Here is a 24861-nt window from a genome sequence, read left to right as displayed (position 1 = left end):
TGTGTGTGTGTGTGTGTGTGTGTGTGTGTGTGTGTGTGTGTGTGTGTGTTTTATTTCAATTTGCAGAGCTAGAGGTGGAACCAGATCTTTGTTCATACCAGCCAGACAGTCCACCTCTGAGCTACAGTGCAGCCAGGTACCCAACATCTTCACTCCCACACTACCATTGCCTTCTCCCCAGCAGTATCCTGTTAGTCCCACTGAGATCTCGCTGCCCACTCCCTTTCCTTCCTTCCTTTTTCTGTTATCTGAGCTGTCCGTGCCAGCTCAGCTGACTCACTATTGCCTAGTGTGAACCCCTCATTTATAGATGAGTACACCCTCTTGGGAATTTGTTTCCTATATTTATATTCATAAGTGTATTTCATAAAACATTTCTCTATTTAAAAGCCACCTTATTGTTAATGCAGGACGTATATATCCTTTGCACACAGTTTTTAAAATACAATCAAGAAAAGAAACACATTCTTGCCACAAAACATGAGAACCCCCTCTTCCACCTGACAGTCTTTCTGTCATCAAAAGGCACCCATCATGACCCTCTCCAGGCTATCTGGTCTCTCAAGTAAACACCCCTACTTTCCAGCAGGTAGACCTTGCTATGGGTTCTCTGTCCCAAGCCCTGTTCTTGTGTTTTTTTTCCAGGTCAAACCCAAACCCCTCAGGACCAAAATAACTCATGCCCACCATTCCAAAAAAGACAGTTTCCAAGCCTCCTGTACTTCCAGGAACAACCTTGCCACAGAACCAGATCACAGTCCTCTCAAGCATCCAAAGGCTTTAGTGTTGTGACCGACTCAGCCATTTTTAAATCCGCTTGATTTTTTAGTTATCCTGGTTCTCGCTCTTCATTGCCAGCCAAGGATCCTGAAAGATTTAGTTGGTTTCTAAAGTTCAGACTGTGCCTGTAGCATTTCTCTTGCTCTGGGTGAGAAGAAAGCATTGGAGGGAAGGGATTGGGAGGACAGGGCTTGGTGTCTCCGAGGACCACACAGACCTCAGTGATGCAGGTTTTCCTAACAGCATGAAGCCTGTGCTTCATGATCTACACTGACTGTTCTTCCAGATGCGTGTCAAGCCCGCCCTCCATAGCTTGTATACTTTGTTGTCTTTATGGAGAGCTGGATGTGGCTTGCCCGCCTATCATCTCTGGGCACATCATGTCCCTGTCATTCTCTTAAATCCCTCACAGCACAATGACAGCCCTCTTTCTGGGGGTTTTTGGATCCCCAAGTGGTCATCTGCAGAAGCCAAGAGATTTTGTCCTTTAATTGGGGCATATTCTTTCTCTGTACTGTTTTCACCTGTCCCGGGCCTCAGCTTGACTTCTAGCCGTTTGCGCCCACCCTCCTTCTGACAGAAAGGGTAGGAGATAAAATAGCTCTTCGTTGTCATCCCCCAGCCTCACACCTCCTCTCTCCAGCATCTGATTAGTCTCTTCTCTCCAGTCACGTCAACTCTTCAGATGCGACTGAAGAAGGTCATCTGTGTCATCTGTGCTGTGCCTGTAAGGACAGATCTATTCTGGCTTTACCTCGTGAGCATTTTTGTTAGGACGATATCACTGTATCCTTGGCCAGTTTCTTGTTAGAAGTAACGGGGTCTTCAGACAGACCCACACTAGCACTCTGAGTGTTTGCACATGGGAAAAATGTATTGCCTAGAACGTATTTTTTTTCCCCACTTGTAAATGTCAAAGACGTTCCTGTGTGTGAAACCTTCCCACTAGGAAGACAGTCGGGCAAAAACCTTCTGCAGAGATGAGTGGAAACTTAGCCTGGCTTCTGGAAGGTCAAGGAGGGAATACAAAGATCTGTGAGGTTGAGATACGGAAAATCTAATTTTCAAATGTGTTCTGGGTCCCGTCTGCTAAGCTAAAAAGTAGAACAGGGAAAATCATGGCTGGAATGGGCAGAGGAGCACATTCTATAAGTGATAATTTCATTCATTAAACCCCAGTGCAGGAGTCTGTCACAGGGAGCCAGACTAGGACCTGTCAGTACCTTTTATCTAAATTGAAATCAGATCCAGGGTATAGGACTAGAATAGCCCGTTTGCTTCTTTTCCTCTAATCCTAGTGACAAGGAATTGTTCCAGAGAAATAGCGAACACACAGGAAATGGGTAATAAAAACCTCCCAAGCTTCCAGCGAGTACAGCGCAGCCAGGCAGCAGGTGTTCCATACACCCACGCCCTCTTACCTGACAAACTCAAGACTAGACAGAACGGTGGAAGTGAAAGAGGAGTAGGGAGAGATGGCCTGGCTTATCCTGGGCAGCCCCATCCCTAGTCTCGGATTCCTTCATCACTACTTACACATCTCAGAAAAGACAATAAGACAGAGGGACAGCCTGGGAGATCCTGTTCCCAAAGGGGACCAACCCTGGTCTTCTCATCCCACGGGGCTTTAGCAGTCGGAGACAAGGTTCCAGATAGTAAAACCCAAGATGGCGGTAGTGGCTTCTTTCTTTTTTTTTTTTTCCCTCCTTCCTTCCCCATTTTCTTCCTTTCTTGTTTTCTTTTTGCTTTTGAAGCAGAGTCTGTTTGTCTGTCTGTCTACATAACTCTGGTTTCCCAGAACTTGTCATACAGACCAGCCCGGCTTCAGGCTCACCTCCCTCTGCCTCCCAAGTGCTGGGATTAAAGGCATGCACCCCATACCCAGCTGTAAACCCTCAGCTCTGTTCGCCACGTAGACATAACTACTCCCAAATCTTTTCCTAGCCTTGACCTCATTCCTGGGCCTCAGTTCCACCTCGCCAACTGTGCATCCGCTAGCCCTTCCACCTGGCTTCAGCCTCATGCCCTGAGTAACACATGCCTAGAATCCACGGTTCCCCCTCCAGCCTGGCCAGCCCTCCTTGCCCCTGTGGTGAATGACACCATCTCCCAGCTGAAAGCTAACACGTCCTGGGCCTTTTTCTTATTTACTTCCCACATTGAGAAGGGAAGATGCATATGTTGTCTCTTAGAGATTTTTGTTTCCCAGACCTGTTTCAGTTCATTTCCAATTAGGCGTCTTCAAGAACCCTTGAGTAAATAAATTATGGAGAGAAATGTGACAGAGAAAGGGGATTTGACATGAGGACATTTTATATCTGTCGCTTAAAATAAAATTTAAAATTACAGATATGCTTGGAAAAATCCTGAAGACACTGACGCTATTATTAATACTAAAGCTGATTTTTTTAAAGCTGTTGATTAAGGAAAACAAGAAGGTCCCATTCTCCCCCTCTAGATCACCCATCTTTGGACTTATGGGTGATCTCAACACATGAATGGAGGTAACAGCACAGAACATCATACTGTGTCATCATTAAAGTCTAAGCAGGGCCACTAAATACTGTCTGTCTTTTCTTTCATATAGTTAAGATCCCAGTTACCATTGTGTACAAATCAATAAAATTTAAGGTAATCGATTGTTCTGTTTGACTTTTACAAATGAATTTCTTTTAAAGCTTTGTTCAGCATCACTCTAAAAGCAACATTGGAAGTTTGGTATTTTGTTGTTGTTGCTGCTGTTGTTTTGTTTTGTTTTACATATCTACTCATTTAGTTCAAAGAGAGAGGTGTTGTCCATCATCAAGTGGGTACAGGGGTCGGGTAAGCTGGAATTCAATGTGAGAGTGGCTAACCTATGTTCCCAGTATAGCTCATGGTCTGAAGTCATCTTTAGAGGCTAATCCCTGATGGCTTTCAACTCCACCCCAGCCAGTCCAAACCCAATTGAATGGCTCATGTTCAGTGAGTGAGTGATGCTTCCTTGGGACTTGCCTGGAGTGGGGGATGGGAAGTGGTGGTGGTGGGGTAACTGCAGTAGGCAGAACACCAGAGGGATCCCCTGCAGGTCTAGCTGGCATCAACGTCTGGATAGTGCAGCCTGGCTGTGGGTGACACTTGCCATGCTAGGTGGAGTGTATGTTTTATCTTCAACTGGGGCTTCCTGTAGTAAAGAGAATGCTCTGTTTGCTGTCAGGATTTTTTAGGCCAGACGGATCTAGCTTTGCCTTCAAGTAGCCACTACAATTCCGGATTTATAGTATCACAAAAAAGTAACATTGAGAGATGCCCTGAGATTCTTGATGAATGAACTCCTCCCTGTCCTTCTGAGGAACGACTGGGATGAACACCCATGGCTTCTGTCAGGTGTGCAATGTGAAGACCAAGAAATCCATCTCCCGTTTCCCACCGCAGAGTCTTACCAGAGTGATTTAAGTAGCATTCCCTCTTGTCTGTCTCCCTCTGAGCATGGAGAAGTGGTCACCCACTTTCCTCTGTGAACAAAACCATTTCAGGCGTGTCACAGAGAATGTGATCCAGACAGCATTGTGTTACATACCTCAGGCAAAAGAGCCACCGTTGCTTTAATGACCCTTGGAAGATCTATTTTCCACCCCTGGGACTGTTTATTTCTCTTCTTGGGGTTCTGCCCAGTCGCTTCCATTGCTCTGCGTTTTTTAAAGTAAAGGGGCCAGAAACGGAACCGTATCTAACAAGGGTGCGGCTCATGCAGAGTATCACTGAAGGTATTGCTTCAGATTCTGCATGGCATACCTGCCTTGACACATTCACAGTGTGCTGTTTGTAACCATAGGTTGAGGGGAGCAGATAAACTGGAATCAAGGTGGGGGCAGGGGGAAGGAGATAGTGAGGGAGAAGACAGAGACAGACAGACAGACAGAGTTCTGACTACTGGCTATGAGGAGAAAAATATACTGACTTTGAAACTGGAGAAGTGGTTGGGCACATTTATGGCAGGGAACAGAACTGTGAATTAGGCATCAACCCTATACATGGGAAAAAAATCTGTACCCTATGAAACATGGGAAATAAAACATTTAAATGATCCATGTATGCACTGAAATCTAAGCATATAGTCAGGCCTTTTCTAGAATAGGGGCTTTAAAACAGTGCCAAGTGAGAAACCACTGTCTGATTTTCAGAAGTAAATTTGATTTGACCTCTGTAGTCCTATATGAGAAAACCCACCAGTTAGGAATGTAAAATGCACACCCCCTTTTACAAACCTGATGGGTGACTCTTCAGAAGGTTAAATTTAGGGTTACCCTATGCCTCAGCTGTTAACCTGTAGGCATAGATGCATGAGAACCATCGAAGAATCAAGTACATGTGTTCATACATGTTCCTACAGAGACTCCAGTACACACTCATACATGTTCCCACAGAGTCTCCAGTGCACATGTTCATAGCCCCACCATTCACAGGAGCAAAAAGAAAGGGAGGGACCAGGGAAGGACCCAAATGTCTCTCAAATAATAAATGGTTAAGCACAATATGGCATAGTCTTATGATTGCTATTTACCCAGCTGTGAGGAGGAAGAAAGCTGGGGTGCATGCTGTAATTCCTATGAACCTTGAGAACATATGCATGGTGACTGGAACTATTAATAAAAACCACATATGCGAGTCCGTCTATATTTTATGTCCTGAAATCATCAATCCACGGAGACAGAAAGTGGATTAGTGGTTAGCAGAGTTAGAGAGAAGGAAAATGAAGAGCGATTTCTAACTCCCGCAAAGAATGACTCTTTTGAGGCAAGAAAACGTGTCCTAGAAATTGAAAAATAGTGAGAGTCATTCAATCTTGTGAGTATACAAAAGCCTACTGAAATATATATTTCACCAGGTAGATTCTGTGGACTGAAACATAACAAACTACTCCAAACGTTAATATACAGTTGGAGCCTTTGACTGTTTTTCCAATAGTAAGCACCATGAAAACTTTAATGTCATAAGGCTTTTTGCCTTTGCCCCGATCTGGAAAATTTTGTGCCAGTGCATTGGATTTGCATGTTGCTGCCATAGCAAAATGTTTGTACAAAGCAGCTGAATGGTGACATTGAGAAATTATTCTGGGTGGTACCAGATACAAGCTGGGTGGTTTGTGGAAAAAAAGGGAACATGGTCTCAGTTATTCCCCTATGACTGGCCCACCTATCTTTGCTGCTGCAAAAATGTTCCTCTTGTCCATTTCTTAGGGGCATGTTTGCTAAGGAACTTGTGTGTTTTGAGGGTTGTTTTATATATATATATATATAAATAAGTCATCGTATTTGCACACTCCCCCAGTAGCCATTCTGAAAACAGAATGGCTAGGAATACACCCAAACCAGTTCTGAGCTCCTGGGATGGTGGCCTTTTCCTTTAGCTATTTCTGGCACCGCTAATTAGCGTGTGCAGCCTGGCTGTCCTCTGGCAGGGGCAACCCCGTCAGCTGCCCTGCTTTCTCTTCCCAGCAACAAATCTCTAATGCTTGCAAAGAGACGGCCGCTTCTGCCGCACTAGGGCAAGGTCTGGTGCTTCAGGACAGAATGGATGCCCTCCTGTCCTGCCTTGGGATTGATATACACTGTCAAAGAGGGTTTTCTAAATGGTTTCTCTCTGCAGCCCGGTACTGGCTTTTTCGCCTTCGTTCTGGAAACGTCCGGTTTAATGTTGCGTTGCAAATCACTTTCGGTTGGAAAGTGTGTAATGGAACCAGGCTATCCCATGAATACAATACTCTTAACAGAGTCACCGAAGCCTTCCATATGTGGCTCTGCCTTCTGAGGGGACAGGTGACAATGGTGACATTATATCTGGGGCCTGGCTCAGTAAGGGATTCCTTGTTCCTTTTGACTTAAGGGAGGCTCAAAGGGTGGCTTCTGAATTTGGTTGTATTTATTAGAATCTAAATGGTGGTGGTTTCCACCTCCTGAAAAGTAAGGACTGAAGTACTCCACAGGCATCTCCCTACCCAACTTGTATCAGGTTTCCTTCCCAGAGAGCTGCAGTTTAAAATGAAGAAGCACCTGAGAGTCCCCAAACCCCATCCCTTCCTTTTGAGACAAAGACACCAAGACTCCTACTTAGACACGGAAGAAGATCGAGAAATTCTGTTCCCCAAGCCAAGGTCATCTCCTCTCCAGCACACAGCCTCGGTCACTCAGACATACACGAGTTTCCCCCCAAACCCTGAATTTCTTGAGCCCGAAGAAGACCCAACTGTTTGCCTTTGTCCCTAGCCTGTCATCTGTTGCTTTGATATCTAAATGCATTGCAACTTTCTATGTGACCTGTCAGAATTTACAATCCAGGCCTTGTGGTACAGACTGTCATCCCAGCTACCCAGGAGGCTGAGGCAGGAGGATTGTAAGTTGAATGACAGCTTGGGTTACAGAGTAAGTGCAAGGCCAGCCTGGGTAACTTAGCAAGACCCTGTCTCAAGACACATTTTTTTAAAAATGTAAAATGGGCTGAAATGTAGCTTACTGGTAGAGCTCTTGCCTAGCACACATGAGACTCTACATTCAAACCCCAGTACTCACCACCACCGTAACAAAAGGTGCAGGTGGGGATGGGGGAGGTGGCTGCGTGCAGTAGAACCTTCCACCAACAGTTATATCGACACACATTTAAGTACACATAGGTAGGCTCACGATGCAGGTTCATGGCTGGATGCTTAACAATGTTCAGTGGCAGGCAGTGAGCGTCCGTCCTATCGGGATTCCTTCAGACCCCAGTCTCATGACATTTGGCTTTGCTACCTGGCAACCCCCATGGTCAGAGGAGGAACCCGGGTATGACAAACCAAAGCAGTTTGGTTTAAATTGTAACTTCAGATACGAACTGATCCTTCCTTGCCCTTTGTCTTGCTTGGAGGGCTCTAATGCTTCTTGCTCTGTGGAAACTGGAATCTTAGACACCAGTACCTGCTCCTTAGATCAACAACCTGGGCATTTTAGACTCCTTTCCCATACCTTCTCTATAGCGAAACGACTTCTAAGTTGGTCACATGTACACGCACACAATTCACATGCACACACTCATACACATGCATGAGCACACACATATATACATGTATGCATTCATACATACACATGCATACACTCATACGTACACATACATGGACGTACATGTAAGCATGCACACACATATACACATGCATGTATACATACATGCACACACACAAACAGCCTTGTTTTGAAGCTGACAAGCAGTATACTTAGTAAGTGTTGCATGCCACACTTGATTTGTAGAATCATTTGATTGTAAGCTGGGAGTAAGGCGATGTATGAGTCTTAACTTGAGGGGCTAGGAGGGACACACTCTGGAATGTGCTCTGAAAGCAAGCATGACACAGCTGCTTGGCTTCCTCAGCCTTCAGAAAACCCTTCAGAAGACTCCTGCATCTGCCCCGCTCAGTTCTCCCAGCCTCTCCTTTCTGTGAATGCTCACCTTGCTAGGGCTTCCTTGATTCTGGAGGCTTTGTTCTTTCTGAAGTTTGTTAGGAGATCTGCAACTGATCAAGGCAACTTCTCATTGAAGTTTAGAAGGGAACCAGTCTTCAAACCCCATAGCACCCTAGGAGGTGAGGGGCAGCTCTCCTATTGGTGACACTTCGCATATACCCAGCTTAGAGTCACCCCTCAATGTCCACTGGGATGGTCCCTACGTCACTCCCCACAAGATATCCAAATCTGAGCACAGCCAAGCGCCTCATGTGTAATCCTGTGCACACCCTCGGTAAACTTTAAATCCCTATACTATTTATAATATCTGCTATTATAAATAACGCTATATAAACAGTTGCTGTGCTGTGTTGTCCCAGGAACAGTGGCAAGAACAAAGTCTGTATGTGTACAGTTCAGACACATTTCCCCCATCAGAATATCTCCCATCCACAACTCACTGGATCTGTGGAAACAGAAACTGTGGCTACAACACAGAAGGCCAACTGTACACACGAGTTCTGCTTGCCCTGGAGCAAGGGAAATATCTTCTAAGTGATGAAAGTATAACTTGCCATTTGGAACCTCCCAATGAGACTCTCCCAGACCTCCTCTTCCTGGCCCTTAGCAGTAGAGGTGCCCCAGGGGCAAGGAGTAGCAGTAACTGAGTAGAAAGGTGGCTTTCTTTTATTTTGCTGTATTAGCATTACCAAAGAAACTGCTCTGTGACCACTGGATAAGTCATGGATATGTGTTCCCAGTGCCTTTAGAGCCCCAGAAGGAATTTGACTCAGCCCAGGATAGATCCCTCAGGCTGGGCTGTCATGACTGTAGAACGCCTCTTGGCTGAGGCTGAGAACCAGTCATAAGCAAACCAGTTAATCTTTCAGACTTTCTTTTTATACTAGTTTTTCCTTGCTCTGTTTGCTTGTTTGTTTGTTTGTTTGTTTAAGCACAGTTGCCAGTTCTGAACCCACTCTTGAGAGGTCCTCTCCTAAAACACAGCGATAGAGAAAAGTACAGACACTTGCAGGCTTGACCAGTTCATATTTTTATAACAAAGTTTGGCCTCTAGCCTCTCAGTTAATGGCTCTTGATAAATACTTTCTCATCTGTGCCTAAATGCCAAGGAATTTGAAGCGGGTGGGTGGACGTTAGACAGACCCTGTGGCCTGGCGCTTACAGCACCCAGATCCTAAAGACTGACAACTTTGTAGGAAGACTAAATATGAAGACAGAGTGATAGGAAGTCAAATCTAAACAGAAACTTCTCTTGAGTTTACAAGAGGAACACGCTCCCGGTTACAGTCTAATATGTAAAGTACGATTAACCATGTTCCCCATATCCGTTCCTCTCCCACAGCTCACCCAAACATAATTATATGCCAGAGGACACTGTCATCATCACGACTTTGCTCACCAGTTAAAGTCTTATAGGTGAGAGGAAAGAACAGAGCTTAACTGACTCATGGTCCCCCATTGGGTGATGCCCAGGCTAGGACCAGTAGAGGGTCTGCTGGCTGATTGGACAGAGTGCTGGCCACTAGCGGGAGGTGCTCAGAACCTCCTGACACTTTACTCAACAGGGGCTGGGGTAAGCTGGAAGCCAGAGGACTGGAAGTGGTAAATTACAGAACTGGTACAGAGATGTCTCACAGGTCCATCGAGTTCAGAGTGCAGAGATTTAGGAGCAGGTTCGTGACCAAAGTGCTCAGAGATCACTGTGCTCTGACTCTGGCAGAGGCTTGACAAGGACAGCCTGCAGGCCAAGCCCCCACCGTTGCCTGTGGCTGGTCCTGAAGGATCCCACATGAGGCTTAAGCCTGAAGTTACACTCTCTACAGGGAGAAATGTGTACATACTTTCTGCCGTCACCAGACATGAGTATACATATATTTCTCAGCAACTTGCTTTTCTTGCTTACTTTGTCAAAACTGCCTCTGATTCAGAAAACATATACTTCATTCTGTTTTTTTTTTTTTTTTTTTTTTTTTTAATGACCGTGTCCAAACCAATGTGTTCAGCAGTTCCTCTTCTGACATTCACGCTGTTTCCAGTCTTGGCCGCAAGAAGTAGCTAACGTCAGTGTATTGAGTTCTCTGCTCAGTGCATCCTGTGCACCGTCTTTGAATTTTTTTAGGCTATATTCCCCAAAGTGAGCTGGCTAAAGTGTCGAATGTATAGCTGTAATTTTAGTGTTTTTTTTAGATACATAACTATTTCCATTAATTATGAGAATAACTGTTTTTACCCCATTGAGAATGACTGTATAATACTGATGTTTACTTGTTTCCAACATTCCTTTGATTTTAATATGCATTTTCCCAGCCTCTTGGGTGCTCAGTCTTTTCATGTGTTTATCCAGTGCTTAAATTTCTACTATGGATGTGTCCTGATCCACTTTCCTTGGGGCTTATTTTGTCTTGTCTTTCTTTTCTTTTGCTGGTTTATCAAGGGCCTTCTGGGGCTTTGGTCAGTCCCACTCTGAGGACGTATGTCACAGTCACACAGATGTGAGATTTATCAGCGCTGACAGTGAGATCTCCCTATGAGAAATCATAAAATCAAATGACTGTTTGAAAGGAGTGTCCCAGATCCCTTTCCTGTTCCCTTTCGACTCCCTAAATATTTTCACTCATAAAAGCAGTAAAAAGTAGATATTTTTCATTCTGAAATATAACCTTGGAAGATTGAAGACGCAGCACTTTCTAGAACCTGTTCTCTGAACTCAAAATTCCCTCTGGAGTAAATCACCTTCATCCTCTCGTATGCCTGATATTTGGGAGGGGAGGGTATCTAAACCACTATCCAGCTGACTCGTAAAAACTCACTGTTAAGCCTGGTCATTCAGCGAGCCGTAAATAATCTCTACACCGCAGCAAAAACAGATTTCAGCTGTGTCTGTGAATAACAGGCTGACCTTAACATGGGGAACATCTTTAAGGACCATTCTTTCTGTAGAGGGAAGAGTAATCTCTAGAAGTTTCTTACTTAATTCCACTAACTGGAATAGGTAGATGGAATACCACCTAAAATCTGACCACATCAGTAAATAAAGGTCTAGGCTTGAGGCTCTAGATCAGCAGTTCTCGACATCCAAAAGCTGCAACCCTTTAATGCAGTTCTTCATGAGGTGACCCCCGACCGTAAAAATTATTTTGATACTACTTCATATCCGTAATTTTGCTAGTGCTATGAACCTTGATGTTAATATCTGATATGCATGATATCTGATATGCAACCCCTGTGAGAGGGCCATTCAGCCCCCAGAGGTGTCGAGATGCACAGGTTGAGAATCTCTGCTCTAAAAGGAACAATACAACAGACACCCCATGCTCCTTGACCCTCATTGCTCCTTCAGCTTTTGTTCCGTTTCGATTTTAAGGAAATCATCTCATAAAATAATAAAGACGATATCAAAGTGCAGGGTTTGTGACTAGAGAATATAGCATCGATACCGGCGTCCTCTGCTTTACTGATTGATGAGGGTGAGATCTGCCGGTCTTCGCACCCAGTCTGGACTATTAGTCCCAAAATCAGAGGACGAGAGAGAGAGAGAGAGAGAGAGAGAGAGAGAGAGAGAGAGAGAGAGAGAGATTGATTAAAGGGAGGACACGAGTTACATAGTTACATAGGCAGGGGCACCGCAATGCAAGGACTGGACAGGTTGGCAGCCAAACGCTTTAATCTACGGGTGGCTCGTAAAGGAAGAATGTCGTAGTTCAGACAGAAGGGAGGACTTGTGAATTTAGTGGAGTTTGGTTTTGCTTGTCTACTCCAGGAAGCAGTGGGCAAGGCCTGGCAGAGTTACACTGGGAGGAATGCAGGTACTCACGGGCGTTTGGAACTTACAAATGTACACGTGAGAAGTCGCTGCTGGCCTTGTGCTCTCTCCTTCCTCTGCCCCATGAGAAGACAGTCCTGCCTCACTCCCCTTCACCCTTCAAGTGAGATCTCAGCAATGATATCCTTGTAGGTCTGTCACCTTGTAAAACCATCGGAAAGACGTAGACTTTATAACTGTCTGTTACATTTTTATCTACTTTGTGTGCACGCATGCACAGCGTAGGGAGGGGTGCAGGCCTGTAGCGCGTGGGACAGTTTTCAAGAGTCAGTCCCAGGAATGGAGTCGGCGGAAAGCCACTTCACCTGCTTGCCCATTTCACAGCTCAGACTATGCACAATTAGTGATGGCCATCCAAAGAAAACAGTTGGTTAGGGCTTTGTGTCTGGATACTTCTACCCAAGTCCACATCACCCTCTAGCTATATAGTTGCTTGTCTCTTAGTAGACGGCTGTGTCCTATCTGTCACATACTTGACACTGGACACTAAGAGAAAGTGACCAAGCTCTACCTGGAAAATATTCTCAGTGTGTACTTAGAAACATCACTGAAGCCAGCGAATACATCCGGGACTGCTAAGGGCTGCGGAACAGCTAGGCGTGGGATCCTCCGGGGTCACAGAGGAAGCCTGAAGGTAGCCCAGGAGGACGGTGGGAGGCATTCTGAGTCGACTTTGGCATACGTGGGCCATTGAGAGATATGAGAGAACAGAAAGAGCAAGGTAAACTCCAGAAATAGAGGCAGGAACCAGATGGTGGAAGAAAAAGGAAATGCCAGGAAAAGGAGGGGACATCACACGTCAACAGCGATGCTTTAAAACTGCCTTGTGAGCCAGGTGTGGTGACGTGCGCCTGTGCTCCCAGCACTTGAGAGACCAAGGCAGGAGGATCATAAGCTGTAAGTCTACCTGGGCTACACAGCAAGACCTTACACATGCATGTGCTTGTGTGTGCATGAGCACACACACATACATACCAACTATTTGTACGTGTTCAGTCTTATTCTTCTTTATGAGTACCCTGTAGCTGTCTTCAGACACACACTAGAAGAGGGCATCGGATCCCATTACAGATGGTTGTGAGCCACCTTATGGTTGCTGGGAATTGAACTCAGGACCTCTGGAAGAGCAGTCAGTGCCCTTAACCCCTGAGTCATCACTCCAGCCCCTCTGTCTTATTCTTGTAGAACCCAAAATTAATACCAAAACAATGAAGTAGGTAGAGGTAGCAGAGGCTGGGAAGGATGGGGAAAGGTAGAGGATGAGGGGTACATGGAGGAAACCAGACAGGAGTCTGCTCTGATGTCTTGTAATATAGCAGGATACACATGCTTCAGGACATTGCATACTCAGACCTCTAGTAGAAATGACCGTGAGTCAGCCTGGCATGAAGGCACACACCTTTTAATCCTAGCACCGAGGACACAGAGGCAAGTGGACCTCTATGAGTTCCTATCAGCCTGGTTCCAGTTCTATATACCAAGTTCCAGTACAAGCATGACTACATAGACCTTGAAGAGAGGGGTGAGGTGGGATTGTCAGTGTTCCTATCCCAAAGAAGGGATAGGTGGTAAAGCTGGTAGATCTGCCAGTTAACCTGTAATCTTCAGTATTTACTGATATTAATGATCATATCTCATAAACGTACATATTTACTTTGTTAATTTTTTTAAAAGTCCACTTGTACTCATGGGTAAGAAGGGGGTGGAACTGGTAGCTGTTTCAAGACTGAAGCCCAACAGAGGCAGGCTGGCTACAAAGACAAGCTGAAATCTCAGTACACACCAATGTCACATAATCATTCAGCAGATGTCAAGGCTATACTGTCAGGGCCATCTTCATGGGCATGTGAACTGGTAGTCATTGCAAAACCCCACTATCGGAAGGATGACATCTGTTTTGTGGTAATATTTGTTTTAGTGCCCTGATCCCACCTGCTTGAAGTTTCCAATTCTGTATGTGTTTGTACACACATGTTGGTATGTGTATGTGCACGTGTGTCAGGTACCTTTCTCAGCCGCCTTCCTTTCTTTTTGTTGTTGTTCCTTTATGTTTACTTTACATATACGGATGCTTTCCCTGCAGGTAGCTCTGCATAGCACGTGTTTAAAGTGTGCAAGGCGCCCAGAAGAGGATGTCAGGTCCTCTGTAACTGGAGTTACAGACCTCTGTGCATCTCCATATGGGTACAAGGACTCAAACCTAGGTCCAGCCTCTCCACCTTTTTTTTTTTTTTTAAGATAGGGTCTTATGCTGAACCTGGAACTCAACAGTTTGGCTGCCAAGTGAGCCCCTAGGATCTTCTTGTCCCCACCTCTTGTCCGCTTTGAGGTGACAAATTCTCACTGTAGTGCTGGCTATCTTACATGGTTGCTGAGACCAAGCCTCCGTGGTGCGCACTTTACTGATTGAGCCATCTTCCCAGCCTCGAGTTCTGAATTTTTAAACAAGGAGTCCAGTGACTATATTTTGCACTGCATTCTGAAATCATAAAAACAGTTCCACCTATAATCACCTGACGCTGTGTGCAGTGCTGGGATTATGATGTCGGCTACATCCAGCATGGTTATAGGAACTACAGGCTAGCATGGAAGATACCCAAGTCCTTGGTTGTAATTGTGATATCTTCTGACTCAGGATGAGTCACAGGCGAAAAGGACATGAAAGAGAAGAGCCTAGCCAAGCTTTTGGTAAAGAGCGAGGAAAGGAGATAGCCTGTGGGTGAAGAGTCATCTCTAAGCACTAGAGGAGAGATGTGAGAAACTAGCAGGAGGCGGTTCTAAGAACCGGGGTTGGGTTCCGATGCTACCAGGGTATTCAGAGCAATGGCATATCCTGTAGATCAGTGGTTCTCAATTTTCCTAATGCTATAACCTGTTAGTACGGTCCCTCATGCTGTGACGACCCCCGACCATAACATGATTCCATTGCTACTTCATAACTGTGACTTGCTACTGGTGTGAATCGTCATGTAAGTATCTGATAGGCAGGATATCTGATGTGTGACCCTCGTGGATGTCATGACCCAGTTTTTGAGAGCCACCGCTATGCACCGTGTTGGCAACAGCCGAGTGAAGAGGGAGACAAGACGTGAATTCAGCACTGTTGGAGAGACCAGTGGGCAGAGAGGAAGTGGAGACATTGAGTGCATGTTGCTGCTAATGTACTACAGCTCAGTAGAAGAAGACAGTCTCTGGTGGGCTCTGGACTAGCAGAGTGTTGAGTTGGCTTTGAGTTCATTTTGGGGGGCTTTCAGTACATGCTTTTTTTTTTTTTGGTTTTTCGAGACAGGGTTTCTCTGTGTAGCCCGGGCTGTCCTGGAACTCACCCTGTAGACCAGGCTGGCCTCGAACCCAGAAATCCACCTGTCTCTGCCTCCCAAGTGCTGGGATTAAAGGCGTGTGCCACCACTGCATGGCTCAGCACACTCTTTTAAGTGTGGTTTTATACCGTGGCAGATACTGTCAGTGGAGAGAGAAGTTGACAATCCTGAGTTAGAAACAGTGATATTGGGAGAGTGCTGAGGTGGTGTGTGTGGGCAGACCAGCCATAGCAAGAGAAGATGAGAGCAGGAACTGACCATGTTCCAGTCCGAGGACTCTCTTACCTGTGACGCCAAGTCTGTTAATGCTTTCCTGAACAAGCCATACCTCTTCGTTTTGCTCTCTCTCTCTTCCTCGTTGTCCGAAGAAACTCCCCTGGGACTTCTCTTACCTGCTGTCTTATTAAAAAAACATTGACAGGGTGTCTGCTATGTGACATGCACAGAGGTGAGAAGCCTACACTAGACCTTGACCTCCTGATATCCTTAGGGCCTGAGTCCAATGTCTGGGAGGCCACACAGGCTCCTCCAGGACAGGGGTTAGGGGCACAACACCAAATGGCACTTAGATCTTCCTCTTTGGAGAGCCTGACACCCCAACCTATCCCATCCTTTGCTCTCTGTCTTTTCCTCCGTTCTAGTGTATCTGGCTCTTGGGACACAATAAGATAAAATCTGGGGGCTCAGGTAAAAAAGAAAGATAGAATAGCAAAATTAAGCAACATTTGGGGAAAGGACACTGGGGAATGTGTCACATAGCAGCTTCCATTCCAGCCTCCAGGAGTTCGGGCTCTGCCTTCTGCATTGAGATAAGGTCTTAAGCTAGGCTTCTGCATTGAGATAAGGTCTTAAGCTAGGCTTCCTGGCCCGCTTGCCTGTTTAATGTTCTCCAAATTCCAACATCATCTGTCAGACCCCTTGCTCGTTCTAATAGCTCTTCCCCACTGATAATTGAGATAAAGAAGGTATGCAGTAATGTACAGTGATTTGTGAGTGGTCGGGCAGATGGCTGTGCTTACAAAAGTTCACAAGTTTTTTTTTTCCTAAGAAGAAATCTTTATCACATTTTAGGCAATAAGAGAGGAGGTAAGGAACATCACGGCAAGGGGTGTCTTCCCAGAATGAGCTTCCCTAACCTTTCCTGTTTCCATAGCCAAAAAGTCTCTAAAGGCTCCAATATTTTTATGGTCCCAACCTGTTCACCTTCACTGGTTCCTAGGATGGGAGCCAACGGGACACAGATGGCCAGGAGTCAAAGATGGGGCTACAACCAATAAAGCCACTCAGGGGGAGTTGTTTCCAAGAAGGAGGGTGACTCTCCGAGGTCATGCTGGTACAGAGTCTGCAAGGTGCCCCTCAGAGCTCAGGGAAGACTTTTTACTGATTCCTAGATCTCCACTCAAAAAGCATGAATGTCGGGAAATCTGGGGACATCGTTCAGCAGTGAGGTATTTACCTGGCATACACAAGGTCCTCAGTTCAGTCTTCCATACTAGGATATAAAACAAGCTGAGAGGTTTATTAGGTCTGAGGTCTCAGGCCCCAGTGCCAGGGAGCTGCAAGGGTTAGTACAAAATGTCATTTCCCCAAGCCACTTCCATTTGTCATAGATATGGCCACCTTCTGCCACCACCAACCACTGGAAAGGGGCTGTCGGATGTCAGGTACCACTTCAGGGAGTTGGGATTATGTCTCGGTGACAGAATGCTTGCCTGCTGTGTATGAGGCCCTGAGGTCAGTCCCTATAGCAGTGAAAGGTCTGAGCACCAAGGACAAGAAGCAGTTCCTGGGGGAGAGCCAGGAAAGGTCCCTCATGGCTGTCGACCCTGCAGCCTCTCTGTAGGCACCAGCTTGGGGAACTCTATTCTCCGTGGTGCTAAGAGGGCAGGAACTCTTGGGCAGGTATTTCGGAATGTATGAGGTTTATGAGCCTTAAAATGGTAAGGATGGCTGTTTCTCGACCCCAGCTTATAAGCTTAGAAACGTAGTCTAGGCCAGAAGTGTCCAGCTTCTAACATGCTTGGGAATCTACTTACAGTGACAGTGCTGGTAGGAAGCCTAGAGTAAAACCCGAGACTCTGCATTTTCTTCCATGTTCCTGGGTGAGGCTAGTGCCACTGTTCACTGATCCTTGAAGTCCCAAGAGTCTAGATTTGCACTGCCCAAGTACGTCAGATACAAACCACCTCAGACTCCTTTAGGCTAAACACCCCTATAAATGTAGTTCTCTGACTGCAGGTTAGCCACAAAGCAAATGGTCAGTATGCACACGTGGCTGAGGGCAGTCATCTCGGACTGTGCAGAGAACATTACTGTGCTTGCAGAAGGTTCATCTGGACAGCCTTGAGTCAGAATGGGAACTGTTGCAATGTTGGTTTGTTTATTCATTTGTTTATTTAGCCCGTGAACATATAGTATATGTGGAGTTTGATGCTTGTTGCCAGGGAATTAAGACAATGGGTCCAGGTAGTGGCAAAAGAGGGAAATATTCTGTGCTAACTCAAGACCTCAGTACCATAGAACAGAGATGCCCGCAACACGTCGAGGGATCCAGGGATGTTAGATGTCATCCTCCCAGGCACGGGTAGGAGAGGACGTGCTGAGTGGACTGTCAGTGGTTGTCACAGAGTCATTATGAGTTTAGTTGCTAATGGTGCATTTTTTTTTCCATTCCAGGGCCATAATCATCAGAAATGGAGAAATCATCCCCATGTCTTCCGAATTCACCCCTGAGACGGAGCGCCAGAGACTTCAGTACCTGGTAAGAGTCATGTGGGTCTAGCAGGGGTTAATGGTGGTGGGGACAGTGTCAGAGCAATGTGAGAGGAACACATTGCTATGACATGAGAGCAGCCCCACCAAACAAACGACATCCTGGCTCTGTGTGTGATGACACACTCCACCTCCATGAATTTATTATTGCGGCTGGCTAGCTTTCCCCCATCGGCAGCCAACGGCACAGTGGCTCCGCTTCCTCCACTGGGTCAGTGCGCATGTGCAGACTCCTCCCTCATCCAGCAACTCGGTTGAGCACGTGCGGGTCTCAATGTCAATCACGTTACCAGAAGGCGCCTCTTCCTCTATGACGGGCCACAACTACACACTCAAACAGGAAAGGCTCAAGATCCTTGGGGACCGTGCAGGTGTCAAAAAAAACCTGTTTCTACACAGAAAATAAATTCTCTCTGTAGACGATCCTCTTGGGGGTGAAGTAATAAAAGGGATTGGAGACCTGAGCTCCCCCTTAAAAATCGACGTTTTATGAAAAGCAAACTAAAACTCTTTTCCCTGCCCTCAAACTCCAGAGGAAAGGTGTTAGACATAGGGTCTCAGATAAAAGTAACTTGGGAGCCATCCTAAGCTACTGGGGAGGCTAAAGTCTCTGGGCAGTAGCCCAGTGAGTGTAGGGTCTATGAAGAAAATAGTTTCCTGACAGGATTTCCATCAAGGTAGTAAAATGCCAGTAGTTTTACTCCAGCTCTACAAATGGACTGGTCCGTCCTGCCCACCTATTCACAAGTTCTTACCTGTGTGTCTCGGCAATGTAGGTAGTTGCGGTTGTTTATTGAGCATGTGTGTGTGTGTGTGTGTGTGTGTGTGTGTCTGTCTGTCTGTCTGTCTCAGAGGACAACTTGTGAGAGTCAGTTTTTTTCCTCCAGTATGAGTACCAGAGTCTGAAGTCAGCTTATCCAGAGAGGTGGCAGGTGCCTTTACTGCTGGCCACTTCCCCACACTGATGAAATTCCTTTGGTTGATTTAGAAAGTAGCCCTGGACTTACCCTCAATTCCCCAGTGAGAATAATAAGTTGTAACTCCACAGTATGACAAGTGGTAATGACTCATGCCTTTAATCTCAGCACTTAGGAGGCAGAGACAGGTGGATCTCTGCATTTGAGGCCAGCCTAGTCTACAGAGTGAGATCTAGGACAGCCAGGGATACACAGAGAACCCTTGTCTCACCTGTCTCGAAAAACCAACCAACCAACCAATCAACCAACAAACAAAAAGTTTAACAACATCATCATGACTAGTTACCTGGCAACTAGTATGTGATATCAGAAATCTCAAACTAGTCTTTTCCCCAGTTTGTGTTGTGTTTGATTGGTTGACGAGACAGCCCAGGCTAGCCTCAAACTTCCCTCTACACCCCTGCCTGTGTAGAAATTGCTTATCATGTTGTTAAATATACCAAAATAGTCCAACAAAACAAACTTGATGAAGCAAGGACTTACCTTGGCTCACGTTTCGATCATGGTGGGAAGTCACCAGGGTGAGGACTTGAGGCAGCTGGTCACCGTACATCCACAGTCGAGAAGCAGAAAGAGTTGAACGTTAGTGCTTGGGTCACTGTCCACACTGTAGTTTGTCCGTCAATGAGAGAAGGTCTTCCCACTTCAGCCAGCCTAATCTACAAAGCCCCTCACCAACATGCCCATTGGTTTGTCTCCAAGTAGTTCTAAATCCCATCAAGCAGCCATTAGAGCCCCTCGACAAGAGTTGTAATCCTGATTTCTAATGCTGCTTTCTGGTGTCTGAGGTAGAATGTTCTTGAAGCTACCAGTGGAGCCTGAGGTGGAGCCTGAGTTTCAGGAGGCTTGCCTTCAGTCCCGGTTCTGCTGTCCCCTGGCTTTGTGCAGGTCTTCTGACCTTTCTAGACCTTGTTTTGTCCCGTGTGAAAGGTAACACTAGACAGGAGGGCCACCAAGATCCTCTGAGATACAAAGGTCATTCCCAGTAAAGTTTACAACGGCTTGCCCATATGGCTTTCTCTGTCACCCAAGGTCATGAAAATGACCTTGTCACCTACCTAAAGCTTTTTTTTTTTTTTTTTTTTGAGCTGCCTACCATGTAAAGAATGTAGCCAGACCCACCGGCAGACTCAGATCCCCCGCCTGCCTTTGCAATACCAGTCTCCCTTTTGCTACTACCACTAACACCCCCACTCATCCCCCACTCCCTCACCTCCCACCATGCTTCAGCCAGATCGCTAGCATCTGGCTTGTCAGCTCACACCACCGACTCACTGACCTATATTTCTTTGGAAATGTCCTCTGTTTAGACAGCTCTTCCTGTCTGCCAGAAGAATTCTCCCTCATCCTTTCTGATGCTGACACAAGAGACACTTCTGGGAAGTGTCCTCTAATCTTCCCAGAGAGTCAACCCCCAGTGCTGGTACAGCAGTACTTGGTGGCCTGCAGTGTGGCTTTCAGGATATTATACATACTGGGTTGTTTGTTTGTTTGGGGTTTTTTGTTTGTTTTTTGTTTGTTTGTTTGTTTGCTTGTTTTCAGATCTCTAGCTTCCTCTCCAAATTGAGTTCTAGAAGGCAAGGCTCTTACTTAGTCACCCGATTGCAGTACTCAGCCCAGCCGCTGGCACTGCACTGGCTTGTTGGGTGTGCATGAAGGAATGCTGGGTCAGCTGGAGTCAGAGCCTTCCCCATGTCCTCCATGCAGATGGCAGCAGGGCAATGAGGTATTTGTGTCCTCTGCCTTCACTCCACTCTTAGCATCTCTGTCCCTCGACATCCTCCACTGAAGTCCAACTCTTACGGAAGCAACAAACAGTAAAAAGTTAATTTCATACGCTTTTACATTTTTAAATAATGTATTTTCTTTATTAAAAAAATGAAACATGGAGGGTCAATTTTGAGGGAGGACAGGAAGAGCTGAAGTTCTTTGGGGACGCTAAGGATAATATGCATGTGACTCTATGAGTTCCACCAGGCAAGCCATTGATGAGCAAATTATCAATTGTGGGGATAGAAAAACCTCCAAAGACTTTGCAGGGATTAAACAAAATGATATGCAGGTTCTTTTGTGTTCTCCAGTACTCATTTAGCTCCTGTTTGATAAATCCAAGTCTTGTTTCTTCAGATATATCCTAGTCTGTCGGGGCTGTTAAAACAAAATGCCATCAAGTAGCTGGCTTATAAACAACAGAGATGTCTCTGTCACAAGCCAGAGGCTGTGAAGTCTGGGATAAAGGCCCTAGAAGTTTCAGTGTTTAGTGAAGGCTCTCATCCTGCTTCATAGATAGGCATTGGGGGGCGGAGGGGGGAGGCTTCTATGACAAAGATATTCTTGAAAGCCTCTCTGCCCTATCTTTAAGCTGTAACTGTGCACGCACACACGCTCCAATTTATGAAATCTGAAGGTGTATGAAAATTCATTCTAAAGCAAAGTCCTACTGACCTGAGAGCCATTTTCCTCTGCTTCAGTTAGCACCCACCTCTGAGTTTCTGAGATAAAGGGATATTTTGGAGTCTGTCTTGACCAATAGGGGAGGATTCTATGGGTCCAAAAAACTGGGCCTGACACTCAATTTATAAAAGAAAAGAGCACCATCTTCTTAACTCATACACCCAAAGCAGATAGACTTATTTAGTTTATAACTAAAACTCCCCCCCAACCAAGACATGAGGAGAACATAAGCACCCTGTTGGCCCAGCCTGTTATCCTTTCAAGTATAGGAATATGTGCTCTGAAATGACCTGCTCCAGGCATAATAATGGTGCAGAATAACTGTTTATAGCAAGCATTTGAGGTTAAAATATTTATAACGTAACATGAAGTCCATATGTTAAAATATTTTTTTTTTAGAACTAGGAGGTTGATATGTAAAGTCTTGAAAATATTATCGAGTATGAGAGGAAGATCATCCGAGCGTGGCGTAGACTTCTCTTAGCCTCACCCAATCATGAGCTGCGCAAACTCGGTCCTCTCTCATGACCTGTTCTGAAATAGAAATGAGGAGCGACCCTTTGGCTGTGGAAAGCATCAACATTCTTCAGCTTCTCAGCTTTCAGTGCAGCGATGCACACTTACAAACCCACCGCAGCCGAACAGATCTAAGTTAAAATGTAACCAATATGTCTAATCTTCCAAACATTGTAGCGATGCCTTGCCAACTCCAACATGCCCAGGACATATACAGTATACCTTGACAGCTTACTATGGCAAGGCACATCTGTAATCCCAGCACTCTGGACCCAGAGGAAGGAGAATCTCTGCTAGATGGAGGCCAGCCTGGGCTACAGAGTCAGACCCTGTCTCAAAAAAAAATAAATAAATGAAATAAAGGTCAGGAAAAGTCACCAACAGTGTGTTTCAGAACATGATAAAGAGTGTCTCCATTGTTTTGCCTGTGCTAGTGAAAGTAAAATCTGGAACTGTTTATGTGTTGTGTTTTATAAAAAATAAAATAAGGAGAGATGGAATGTTTGGGGGATGTGTAGTCAGGTGTGGGGGAAAGGGGTGCTTCCCAGGGCCCATGCTGAGGCAACCAGCCTCAGGATGGTATAGTATAGTAGTATAGAATAGAGTTTATTCAGGGCATAGGGAGGGGAGTTTGGAGGATAGTAAAGACAGAGAAAGAGGGGGCAGAAAGAGAGAGAGAGAGAGAGAGAGAGAGAGAGAGAGAGAGAGAGAGAGAGAGAGCAAGAGAGAGAGAGGAGGGACAAGCAGCCCCTTTTATAGTGAATCAGGCATACCTGGCCGTTGCCAGGTAACAGTGGGGCGGAGTCTAGACTAAATGCTAACAGTATGGATGTGATTTATGCTATCATAGAGTCAAAAAAAATTATTACGTCCTGCCATTGTGAGCCAGGGACCATCTGTACCGTGAATCACCTTATAGTTTTAATTGCGCATGCTTCTGATTTTTTTGAACATCCATTCGCCCGATCTCATTACGAATGGTTGGGGCAAGGATAGTTGGAATTTCCTTTCCCTCACGTGGTCTCGCCCTGCGATGGAAAATCAAGCACCTTCCTCGTTCTTAGGACCAATCTAATTTTATGTTCATATTGTGTGGAGGATAAATATTTATGATGGAATTATCAGGACGTCGAGGGCCCTTAGCTACTCATTTTGAGTAGCTCTCTGCAGTCTCAAGGCTGTCTGGCTTGGAGAAACGGATAATGAGTTGTGAGGAGTGGGGATGGTGGTCAGAGCCCTTTGTGCACCAGCCTTTGTGAGGCGCAGTGGAGAGGAATGCTCTTGGTATGTACAGCCCGGATGCTTGGGGATTACGGAGCTGGAAGCAGATCGCAAGATCCGCTTGATGAATGTGACAGGCATGTGAATTCTGTTCCGTCTTGCATCGTGACCTCAGGGGCTCTTCTCACGGCCCTTGAGTAACATGGACTTTGTTTCACAGGCTCTCTGGTGAGGTGACTAATAGAGCAGGCTCGTGGACTTGACGTGCTCACACAAAACATGGCATGCGTATGATGAAGAGATCAGAGGCCCTGTGTTCTTAACCCAGCCGCCAGGGAGACCTCGTGACCCTACGGGCACGGATGAGCCTGCTTCTTCAATAGCGCGTTTATAGGGTTTGAAGGGGGCTTTCCTTTGTTTGTGGGTTGGTCTTCAATGTGACTGAAGTAAACACTTAAGGGAGTCTGTGGGACTAACTGTGTTCTGAGAGAGTCAAAGCGGAGCTAGGTGAGGGGTCTGGCTGCTGGATGTTTCTCAGCAGAATCGAGTGCTTTGTGGCCTGCAGAAAATCATCCAGCCTCTGCTTCCAGTGGCAACTAAAACCGAATCACCCTCAGGAGACCTCAGTACCCCAGAGGTATGAGCGAGAAGCCCCGCCCCCTCCATAAGCCCCGCCCCCTTCATTCTGCCCAGACATCTTTATAAACACTCCCGATTTGATCACATCAAGATGCGCTGCTCTCAACAAACCTCCAAATAACGCGCTCCTGTGCTCGGAGAGTCCCGTGTCTGCGGCTGTTCTTCATCGAGGGCAATGTGCAGGCAAGATGAGAGTGAGCTTCAGATACGCACTTGATGCGCGCAGTACAGCATCCTCTGGGATGGCTGTGGTATCTTACAACCATCCCTTCTCCAGCCTGCTCCCATGTGCCTGACATCTCTCTGGTGCTGGGCGTGGGAAGGCTCTCAGTGACTCGCATCGTGCCTCTGAGTTTGCTGAGACCTTTCATGCTCAAGAGTTATTGTCATAAATATATTCCTTAAGCCTGGACCTGCTTTAAAGACAGGAGGCTCCAATGGGAAGTTCAAGGATGCTTCTGAATGAAAATGGCAGGTGTCCCACTTCAACTTGACGGAAGGTGATTCGAACTAGTGACCTTGTTGGGGGATGGTGGTGGTGGTGGTTGCTGCTGCTGCTGATGATGATGATGATGCTGTAACAGAGTCTTCTCTCTCAGATTGTGCCGTAGCTGAGAGTATGAATTTGGGGAGCGTGGAGGACACCATAGTAATTCCAACGTCCTTGGCAGTTTAACTCTGTCTCATAAGATTACATATGAGCCAGGCAGTGGTGGTGCACGCCTTTTGAAGGAAAGGGGACCAATGATGGAAGGGGTTGTCTCAGCGGGCTCATGCCAAGGCATCTCTTCCCCCTAAGGGACCAGCTACAGGATGGTATAGCATAGAATAGAGTTTATTCAGGGCGTGGGAGGGGAGCCAGGAGGGTGGCAGAGGCAGAGAGGGGG

General features: G+C 46.0%; 1 protein-coding gene across 1 annotated transcript in view; it reads left to right on the top strand.

Moving 5' to 3' along the window:
- The window catches only part of Ppm1h (protein phosphatase, Mg2+/Mn2+ dependent 1H), a 268305-nt gene that overhangs the window by 158135 nt on the left and 85309 nt on the right, over positions 1-24861 (top strand). The window contains exon 5 of the mRNA XM_028786548.1: positions 18072-18156. Coding sequence (XP_028642381.1) covers positions 18072-18156 — 85 coding nt within the window. The remainder of the gene's footprint in view (positions 1-18071; positions 18157-24861) is intronic.

This window comes from Grammomys surdaster, unplaced genomic scaffold, assembly GCF_004785775.1.
Source record: "Grammomys surdaster isolate TR1022 unplaced genomic scaffold, NIH_TR_1.0 125548, whole genome shotgun sequence".
Taxonomy (NCBI): Eukaryota; Metazoa; Chordata; class Mammalia; order Rodentia; family Muridae; genus Grammomys; species Grammomys surdaster.
Note: the sequence above shows the minus strand (reverse complement) of the source record. Positions and strands in the feature narration are given on the sequence as shown.